The sequence below is a fragment of the Nilaparvata lugens genome, unplaced genomic scaffold (genome assembly GCF_014356525.2).
Source record: "Nilaparvata lugens isolate BPH unplaced genomic scaffold, ASM1435652v1 scaffold7717, whole genome shotgun sequence".
NCBI lineage: Eukaryota > Metazoa > Arthropoda > Insecta > Hemiptera > Delphacidae > Nilaparvata > Nilaparvata lugens.
The window spans coordinates 1-11,499 of record NW_024093465.1 but is presented as its reverse complement, the minus strand read 5'-3'; the positions used below and the strand labels follow the sequence as shown (position 1 = coordinate 11,499).

At 37.0% G+C, this 11,499-nt stretch overlaps 1 protein-coding gene across 1 annotated transcript; it reads right to left on the bottom strand.

Annotated features, from left to right (window-relative positions):
• Positions 1-1,408: 1,408 nt before the first annotated feature.
• On the bottom strand, positions 1,409-9,779 carry LOC111061848 (partitioning defective 3 homolog B; the record flags this gene model as incomplete). Its single annotated transcript, XM_039445699.1, has 5 exons — positions 1,409-1,611; positions 3,932-4,012; positions 4,495-4,575; positions 7,726-7,923; positions 9,597-9,779. Coding segments are annotated over 5 exons (746 nt in total), but the record flags the coding sequence as incomplete, so codon positions are not given.
• Between the last annotated feature and the right edge of the window lie 1,720 nt (positions 9,780-11,499).

Here is an 11,499-nt window from a genome sequence, read left to right as displayed (position 1 = left end):
ACCATTGTCAATCTCTGATAAACGTTTATCAATTTATCAGAGATTGACAATGGTGTATAACCGAAACGGTCTTCTAAGTATCAATAAATCTGTGATTTTTGACAATTTCTTAGTCTTTTTCATTCAATATGAATAATTACCACAATATCAACTTCTCAACTACAAAATAAAAGTTTATTATTAGTGTGTTGTTGGGAGTGTAAGGTTAGATCAAAGACCTTAAAGATGCATAGACTCACATGCAGCGCTAGTGTTATACTTGGAATTGAAATCCGCCATTGAGGGGGCAACGCATAAGATTATTACATACCAATGCTACCAATGCCTTTGTGATCTATAGTATTACAAATTGAATAATATATAATATCTCGTGCTAAAATACCCTAATGGCGGCCTTCAATTTCAAGTAAGAGCTATCATTGGGAAAGCATAGGCATTGTGGGTCTATATCTCTCTAAGGTCTTTGGGTTAGACACACACCAGTTAGTCAAGACAAGACAAAACATGATCAGACACGTTTAGTCACAATACTTCACATAGTTGCTTATGAAGACATGTCTAATTGCAATGACTAATCGGTGTGTGTTTCGTCATAAGCAGCTATGTGAAGTATTGTGTCTGATCATGTCTTGTCTTGTCTTGACCAACTGGTGTGTGCCCACCCTAACCTGGCTGGCTCAGGCCTGGTGTCAGAGTTTTCAGGTCACAACTGAATTAATTAACCAGTCGACTCTAAGTCTCCGCGACACCACGACTGTGAGACTGAGTCGAGCGTCGACTCGACATGTTGGTCGAGCCTCGACTTCAGTTGCATAGTACCAAGCATTTTCAATGAAAGTGAGGTTATGTTTTATGAAAGTGATGTTTTCATCATTTTAGGTAAGACAATACGAATTAGATAATACAATATATTCATAATAATTATTATAGAATTCGTTACATGCGCAGAAGTGACGAATTGGATCTCATATTTTTTAATAATGTGGGGTTGAAATGGAGTAGCATGGAACTGAAGTAGTGGCAATGAGCAAGAAAGTCGTAAGGTCGAGAGACTGGAGTCGTACGATTTGAGTCGAGGTAGTGTGAGTTGACCCTAAGGCTCAACTGACACTTAGGCGACTGAGGTGGAGAAGAGACTGGACTGTAGTGGAGAGCATGTGTTTCCAAATGGTGACGTCGCGGAGACTAGAATCGACTGGTCTGAGTGTCACCATTTGGAAACACATGCTCTCCACTAGAGTCCAGTCTCTTCTCCACCTCAGTCGCCTAAGTGTGCGTTGAGCCAAAGACTTATAATTATACTGTATGCAGTAAATCAAGAGAAAAGTGAAAGGCAGAGTACTTTAAAAACATGTGACGTTTTCAATTAGATGAAACAAAATATTTTCGAAAAAACAGAAATACCAACCTGGAAGCAGCGCCTCCATGCAACACATTCTTGATGAATATTCCGAGATCGGTGGTGGGGGAAGAGTTACCCCCTCCACCACTAGTCTTGCCCTTGACACTGACTCCCAGGCCGGCCTTCTCCGTGTCATGAACGGGGATGTACAGCGTCACTATCTCCTTCTGCTTCCACAGGTTAGAATGAGAGTCGTTGGTCGAGTCATCCTAGAAAACAATCGAAAACCGTTCTTAAAATATACTGTAGCTAAAAGCATAGAGAAAATAATATATCATGAGAAGATATGCCATGGTATAGGGCGTTTATGTTGCAAATTTCACTGTTAACTCAAGCTGATTACTGTCTAGGCCAGGTGAGAGTTTAAACCTAGCTCCGCAGTGCAGGCTGGATGCTTGTCTGACTCGGACTAGGCGCTCAGACAGCAAATAATAGCAGCGTTGGTGGGAATGCGAGCGGCCGCAGTAACATCTTCCACCCAGCAATGGTCGGCGTAGTTCCGCCTAGCGGACAGACGAAATATCAATCCAGTGGGTTATTTTTTATCCCTCCAGCCAGGCTCAGCCAAGCAGCCGAGACAATAGAACAATGGAGTGACGCGTTCATCAGCAGTTTTCTTTCTCACGATTATTTTACATTTACATTTATTACATTCCTTAATCACAACATCAAATTAATGATTGGGAGAGAATCAACAGGATAAACCCAAAACTGTTCCTCTCCCTAATTTTGATAAAAATAGTCCAAATGAGGTTATGAAAACACTTTTATAAAGATCACAAAAATTTACAGTCCAAATAAACATTATACTAAAAATTTTGTATCGGGTGATCAGAAAGATATGAAACAAATTTTATTACACTTGAAAATGCAGTAATAAATTGAAAAATATTAAAAAACTTGATAAATTTGAAGCCAGAAAAATCACAAAAACATTCGTAGAATTTCGATTTTTATGTTACCCATAATCAATAATAACTCCAGTCACCAGTAAAAAGTTTCCAGAAACGTGGTGTACTACCATATTAATCATTTTTCATGATGATTTTCATTTATTTAAAAACATTGTTGACATTCTGAGCCTTCAGGCTAAACTTGGGGTCGCTGAGAACGAATCTGCAATCAGAATTTCTCTATCACGAAAAATAACGAAAAAAACTCAGCTGTTGATCTTCCGGCAACCGTTAACAGTCATCCTGCAATGCGGCCGAAACACTTCCAAGCCAGACACCCATCTCGAATGACAACAACGCCAAGCTGTGAGACAGAAACCATCCTGCACTGCGGCGCTAGGTTAACAGATTGTCCTGTCCTAGAACTAGTACGTCCGCTTTCAGATTTTGATAACAATTTTCAACATTTGAAAATGTGATGAACAACACTTGAATGTAAAAATCTATTTTTATGAAAAATCAATTTTTTCAACTTTTTTACACTTGAACAGTGTTGTAAAAATCCTAGAGCGCTCCACACGTGAGTACTAGTTTTTAATGAGTATTATTGAAACATTTCATTTATTGTATAAAGCACTCTAATCATAATATAAATTATATATAATATAATTATGACATTGAGGAAAAACCAGGCTGAGTCTGTACTATTTCTCTCCAAACATTTTGATCGAATGTTAATGCTGTCCAAAAGTTAAGGTTATGTAATCTCACACTGCTTCGTCACTTGATTTTTGGGCCAGGAATAATTATTTGAAAATTTTGAATTTTGAAGGTTGACGTAATACTCTAAATAAATCACAGAATGTATCACAATAAATTAAAAACTAAAGAAATATTGCACTTATTTTAAAAAATAAACATTAGCCTATAGTGTCGTCAAAAACAGTTCAAAAAAAAAATTATTAATTAGCAGATCATCATGGAAAGTGAAATAGACGAGTCCTAATCAAGTATATTAAATACGTCAGGAAAAAAAATATTTTTCAATGATTAAAATAATAATGAATTTTCATAATTGAGATATATTTTAGAGTCATTATATCTACATAGTCTATAATCGATATGCCAACGGTGAAAGAGGATAGAAAAATCTGCGTTGTCTAATAATAGACAAGGATAGCAGCACCAATGTTAATTAGGTGCTGACTTTATAACGTGGACCTCACTACAGAACAAGAACAACCACAACATGATACAGTATCATCTCAACTTGATACACAACCTCATAATTTGATACAAAACAGGATAGAGCTATCTGCTTTGTGGAATGATAGACAAGGATAGCAACACCAATGTTAATCAGGTGCTGACGTCATAACGTGGACCTCACCATACTCAAACACGTTCCACCATTTTTGATATCCACCTTTGTACGTTCCAACAATCGGGCCAATCGCAAGCAAGCACTGATAAGCCACGCCTCTAATCTCATTAACTAGCTCTCAAATCTGCCACCAGATGACACCAGCTACTGGGTTAATATTTTTGTTACCCAATTACTTAATAACGTGAATCTTTCGGTCGTCTGATGAATAAATGAATGAATTAAAAATTAATTAATGAATGAAAGAATCACCTGATTGGAGGAGTGACTGCTGTTATTTTTACTATCATTGACTCGTTTACTATGAACTGAACCACCGCTGCTATTCGAATCCTGTCGACAAAAATACAAACATTACAAAACAAACCTACAATTTCAATAAATAATCCACAAATAAATAGTAATTTTAATTACTAAACTAACAGGTAACCCGTACTTCGCAAGGGTCTAATTAAAATCTTGACAACCTGAAAACTTGACCTACTGAAATCTTGAAGAATTTAGAATAGGCCTATAACCATTCTCGGTGAATTAAGAATGTATATTCAAAATGTGAAGTTAATGAGTTGAGTAGTTGAGACGTGATGATGCGTCATTCGTGAATTTCCTATCCCCTACGTGTATTAGCCAGTTCTTTCCTTTATTATAGTATAGATTATAGATGACAAAGCTATTAAAACAGTATTTGAATATTGGCATTAAGAATCACCTGCCACGCACGAACAAAGGGTGATTTATATTTGAACAAAGATTATTGTCAATGTTTTTGTGGCGTTCAGACTTGTATTAGTGATTTAGGTGGCATCCGAACTAACCTGATTAGAGTGGTTGGCAGATTGGTTTGACTTGACCTCAACTGGTCTCTGCTGATTTTTGCTCGGACTTTGACCGACCTCCTGCAAAAAAAAAAGAATTATTTTTCATTTCTCAATAAAATATATTTTGCAATGATAAAGTTATCAATTTTCATAAGAATTTAGATAGTGAAGTTCTAATAGTGAAGTTGTGTTTCTTTTCAGGCTCGAAATTTTGCAAAATTACTCAAAAATTTCTAATTTGTAGAGTTGAGTGAAATATTTTTGTTTTTAATCAGTTTTTAAATATCAAAATTCAAAATTTTTAGTTTTGAAGTGGAAATTGGACTTTTTGAAGTGAAAGTGAAATCTTAACCTTATTCTTTTTGAAACTTTTATTTGTTAAAATTTGGGAGAAAACAGTTTTGGGCTATGCCAGTTTTCTTCTCCCAATCATATTACATTTATTATAATTATGATCTGTAATTGCCAATGAAATAAATATTTTACTAATTAATAATAGACCTATCAATAATGCTACATTATTAAAAACCGATCTGACAACATTGCAGAGGTAGAAGAGGGAAGCGCTATCTGCTTTGTGGAATGATAGACAAGGATAGCAACTCTAATGTTGATCAAATACTGTCATTTAAACGTGTACTTAACTATAGCAATTATTGTTCGATATGCCGACAATATGATACAGTATCATCTCAACTTGATACACAACACCATAATTTGAAACAAAACAGGATAGAGCAATTTGCTTTATGGAATGATAGACAAGGATAGCAACTCTAATGTTGATCAAATACTGTCATTAAAACGTGGACCTCACTATATCAATATTAGTGTTCGACAATATGATACACTATCGACACAATATGATACAGTATCATCTCAACTTGATACACAACACCATAATTTGAAACAAAACAGGATAGAGCATTTGCTTTATGGAATGATAGACAAGGATAGCAACTCTAATGTTGATCAATACTGTCATTAAAACGTGGACCTCACTATATCAATATTAGTGTTCGACAATATGATACACTATCGACACAATATGATACAGTATCATCTCAACTTGATACACAACACCATAATTTGAAACAAAACAGGATAGAGCAATTTGCTTTATGGAATGATAGACAAGGATAGCAACTCTAATGTTGATCAAATACTGTCATTAAAACGTGGACCTCACTATATCAATATTAGTGTTCGACAATATGATACACTATCACGACACAATATGATACAGTATCATCTCAACTTGATACACAACACCATAATTTGAAACAAAACAGGATAGAGCTATTTGCTTTATGAAATGATAGACAAGGATAGCAACTCTAATGTTGATCAAATACTGTCATTATAACGTGTACTTAACTATAGCAGTTATTGTTCGACAATATGATACAGTATCATCTCAACTTGATACACAACACCATCATTTGAAACAAAACTGGATAGAGCTATCTGCTTTATGGAATGATAGACAAGGATAGCAACATCAATGTTAAACAAATACTGCCATTATAACGTGGACCTCATTTTACTTACTTATCTATCACATTGTGTACAAATACTTGACATGAGCAAAAACACAACCGGCTTATGCCCAAAACTGTCCCATCTCCATAATCAAAAAGTAGAATACAATATGATACTTTCATTTATAAAAAAACAAATTCACACTCTTCAAAGCTCAGAAAAACGAGCAAATTTTGAATTAAATAGATATTATTAGAGTCTAGAATTATCTAAGGCTCAACTGACACTTAGGCGACTGAGGTGGAGAAGAGACTGGACTCTAGTTGAGAGCATGTGTTTTGAAATGGTGACGTCGCGGAGACTAGAATCGACTGGTCTGAGTGTCACCATTTGGAAACACATGCTCTCCACTAGAGTCCAGTCTCTTCTCCACCTGAATCGCCTAAGTGTCAGTTGAGCCTATGTCTGGAACAGCAATTATTCAAAATCTGGTGTGGCGCACTCACACAACTTTCCTTGCCGTTATGAAAATTTATCACCTGACGCTAGTGTTCCCGCGCATCTCAAGTCTACTATTCAAAGATTTGAGTCAGCTGGTGACAGGGCAATAGCGCTGGAGACACACATGAGGTCTGCTATCACTTCATAGTGAATGATTTAATAGAATCAACAATAATTTGCAATTGAATAATCACATTTTCTCGAATTTAAAGCTTATTTTCAATTTTAGGTGAAAATGTTACTGAACATTAATTGTAGAGATTTTCATGCTCAATCTACTCCACTTGATTTTTTTTGTTTCAATTGTATCTGAAGCCTGATAATTGGGAATCGATCTGCATTGATGGGGCGGAGCTCCTGAAATTTTTACAGATATGAGACTTGTGGCAGTTGATAGAGCTTATCGATGACTATTTTAAGTATGAATTTGATCAAAATCGTTGGAGCCGTTTCCGAGAAAATCACGAAAAACCCTATTTTTGACATCATTTTCGCCATTTTAGCCGGCATCCTGAATTGCATTTTATCGAAATTGTTCGTGTCGGATCCTTATAGTAAGGACCTTAAGTCCCAAATTTCAAGTCATTCCGTTAATTGGGAGATGAGATATCATGTACACACACAGACACACACACACACACACACACACACACACAACACCACACACACACACCACACACACACACACACACACACACAACACACACACACACACACACACACACACACACACACACACACACACACACACCACACACACACACACCACACACACACACACCACACACACACACCACACACACACACACACAACACACACACACACACAACACACACACCACACACACACACCACACACACACACACACACACACACACACACACACACAACACACACACACCACACACACCACACACACACACACACACACACACACACACACACACACACACAGACCAATACCCAAAACCCCTTTTTTGGATTCAGGGGGCCTTGAAACGTATAGAAATTGGGGTACCATAATTTTTCTCGGAAAGCAATACTTTCCTTACCTATGGTAATAGGGCAAGGAAAGTAAAAAGGTGAGCAAAGCAAGCCTGTTTTGAATAGCTGTGTACTCTAGGGGAGGGAGCTTCCAGACCAGACAGTTTATTATATCTAGTAATCAGTCTATCATTAGTATGGGTTTATTTTTGAAAAATAAATTTGAATTTTCTATAATAATATTGTAAAAAATAACTCACCATACTATTACTGTTGGTGTTAGTGGTATCCTTCTCGTTGGGGTCGTGCCTGGAACACGGTGATAAGGCAAGTGGCATTGGTGGCACCTGTCTCAGCAAAGCGACGGCTTCAGCCTGTGTCTTCCCGGTCAGCTGACAGCCGTCGACCGCCAGCAGACGGTCGCCCGGCCGCAGACGTCCGTCTTCAACCGCCGCACCCTGTAGAAACAATGCACAATCAGCAAAAACGGACCAGAAATACAACTGAAGAGATTGGAATGACGAAAATATAGTGAGTGGGATCATAGAGAAACAATAGTGTAAGTAGATATGCCATGGTATAGGGCGTTTATGTCGCAACTTTTACTGTTATCTCAAGCCGATTACTGTCGATTTTTACTGTTTTGCTGGGAGTGTAAGAGTGTATAAACGGCACAGTATGAGAGACTACCAGCGTCACACAGCTTGACGTGAAAAAACTACATGGACTATGGGCTTGAGATAACAGTAAAAGTTGCGACATAAACGCCCTATACCATGGCATATCTACTGATGCAATTTTTTCTCTATGGTGAAACAAACTAAAGGTAGGACATGCATGCATACATGTCGTAATACATTTTTGTGTCATCACAGCTAAAGTATTCTAGCAGATTATTTATCTACAGTGAGGTCCACGTTATGATGGAAGTGGAGAAAGATAGAAGAACAAGGTTGCCGAACCTCTGTCTTTCAATGCCTTCTATAGACGGTAGCTGATACAGGCTTATTGATATAATATTAACTGTTCATTCACTTTTAAAACAATCAATTATATTTTATCAAGTGGGAAATTATATTTTTCAATATCTTCATAATTAAGATGAAATATTTTGTTAATTATTGATTCTACATTGTTAAAAAACGATCTGGCAACAGAGAAAAGCGAGGAAGAGATAGCGCCATCCGATTTGTTCAATGATAGACAAGGATAGCAATACCATTGCTAATCAAACCCTGCCATTATAACGTGGACTTCACTATAGGGTCTCTGAAGCCTGATGTTTTTGCAAAGCCGTGAATATTATCCCGCGAACCATACCTTGCCTATATGCCGCTTCAAAGTCACCGAGTACTGTACTATGGAAATGAATGGAATGAAACTTTGTAGATTGACGGATGGAAATGAATTGGAAATTGCATTTGTTAAAATCCTAATTGATTAAAAATATTATTATTAAGACTACGGGGTTATTTACAGCATTAAATTGGGATTTTTGTTTAGTCTTCGGGGTGATTTACAGTATTTAATTGGGATTTTTGTTTAAAGTCTTCGGGGTGATTTACAATATTTAATTGTGATTTTCGTTTGATAATTATTATCCTATTATATTAAGCGAGCAATATCTGTATTTATATAATTATCTGGTTATTTATGTTCAACGGATCTCAAAAACGGCTCCAACGATTTTCGCGAAATTTGGAACATAGTAGGTTTATGATATAAAAATTCGATTGCACTAGGTCTCATCCTTGGGAATACTCGCTGAACGACATTAAAAAGATAATTCATCCTTGGCTGAAACAGCTGAGACTTCCGTCGTCTATGGATAGTAAAACGTGAGCGAGTGATTCTGTGAAACATCAAAATATCGCATCCCCGAAATTCATAAGCTGACGTATAGCCAGCTGTGAAATATAAACACGATCATTTTAGAGGATTGTGTTCTGTTTATCAATAAATAAATAACGAGCGAAGATTGGTGGCCCGATATAAATATTATTAAGAAGACTTCGAGGTTATTTAAAGCATTAAGTTGGGATATTTGTTTTAATCTTCGGGGTGATTTACAGTATTTAATTGTGATTTTCGTTTGATAATAATTGTTTGTAAATTGAGTAAGAGAACGTACCTTGGGCAGTATATTCTTGATGTAGATAGGACAGTTGCCTCCAGCAGGATTATCCCGTGTCGTAATACTAAATCCGAGTCCGTGAACTCCTTTCACCAACTGCACCTCGATTTTGCGCCCTATCCGCCTTGTGTTGCCCGTCTGCAGGGCTCCCACCATTCCCACAACCGGCTGCTTCCGAACCTAACAACACAGTATCATTATTAAAATCACAGTAACAAATTCAATTCATTCACCAAAATACATGAAATGCATCTACAAATATTTTAAGAAACCTATCTGAACAACTAAGCACTTAAGGCTCAACTCTAGTGGAGAGCATGTGTTTTGAAATGGTGACGTCGCGGAGACTAGAATCGACTGGTCTGAGTGTCACCATTTGGAAACACATGCTCTCCACTAGAGTCCAGTCTCTTCTCCACCTCAGTCGCCTAAGTGTCAGTTGAGCTTAAGTCTACTAATGAAAACCAGGCTTTAACGACAGAACAAGTGTGTATGACGTCATAAATTGTTAAGTCGACACATCGAAAGGCTTCAAACAAACTGTTTCGAGGTTGGGTTTTTGCATCTACAATTTTTTATTGTTAATTTTTTCTTCGCTGCTTCATTTGAGGTAAAATTATTTCTGTATCATTATAATTTGTAATTTTCCAGGGGTTGATTTATTGTTTTCGCCACACTGCACAGAAACCAGCTGTTTTCCAGTCCCTACGTAGATCTGAAAGACATTGTTTGCAAACGACTCTCGTCTGACGTCAGAACAGGTTTCTTTCCGGCTGAGGCCGGAAAGAGTACCCTTTCCAGCCGCTAGCATGGAACTAGGAAAGGTGAGACTGCTATTCCAACTTTTTTGAAAATGTGTTTGGACAACTGTGCCATATGGTGGTGCATTGTGTTCAGGAGGGTGAGATCGAAAATTTCCACCCCACTTTGAGTACCCTACGACGTCTGGTTCTTGAGATATGAGACATCAAAGTTCCCCCCCCCTCATGAAACATTCTTATTCAATTTATTATTCTTATATAGCTGATGCCAAAATGTTAGGCGGCTTCGTGGGTCACATGGTGTAACCTACTCACAGCTGATGCAATTCATCTATTTATTGTCTCTTTTGATTTAAAATGCTTGAAGATGACGACGCCCGTGATATTCCAAGTGAAATTTTAAAAGAATCTGAAATCCTGACTGCAAATCTTCTACCACTAAAATCAAGAGATAGAGGTACGATAACAAGTATTCTTTATTTATTTTGTCAGCAATACCTGTAGTGTGGCGAAAAATAGCGTTCGCACCACGTGCAAAAATGTTTTTCCGGCTCTCAATCTTTTCTAGTCCTCGGCCTACGGCCTCGGACTTGAAAACCGATTTCGAGCCGGAAAAATATCATTTTCTGCTCTAGGTGCGAAATATACTATTACGGTATTCGGATAACATGTTCCCGTAAACACTAACTTTCTGTGCTTGTAGCGTAATATACTATTCTTTGATGTTAGAAGCTGCTGTCAACCAGCTGTTTTCCGTTGGAAGCATTTCACGTGTCTTTGCTCGAAGACATGTCCGTTCACACAAATGATACAGTATCAATACAAAATGATACAGTATCAATACAAAATGATACAGTACCAACACAATATGATACAGTATCATACAAAATGATACAGTACCAACACCATATGATACAGTATCATACAAAATGATACAGTACAACAACATATGATACAGTAACCAACACATATGATACAGTATCAATACAAAATGATACAGTACCAACACAATATGATACAGTACAATACAAAATGATACAGTATCAATACAAAAATATACAGTACCAACACAATCTGATACAGTATCATACAAAATGATACAGTACCAACACAATATGATACAGGATCAATACAAAATG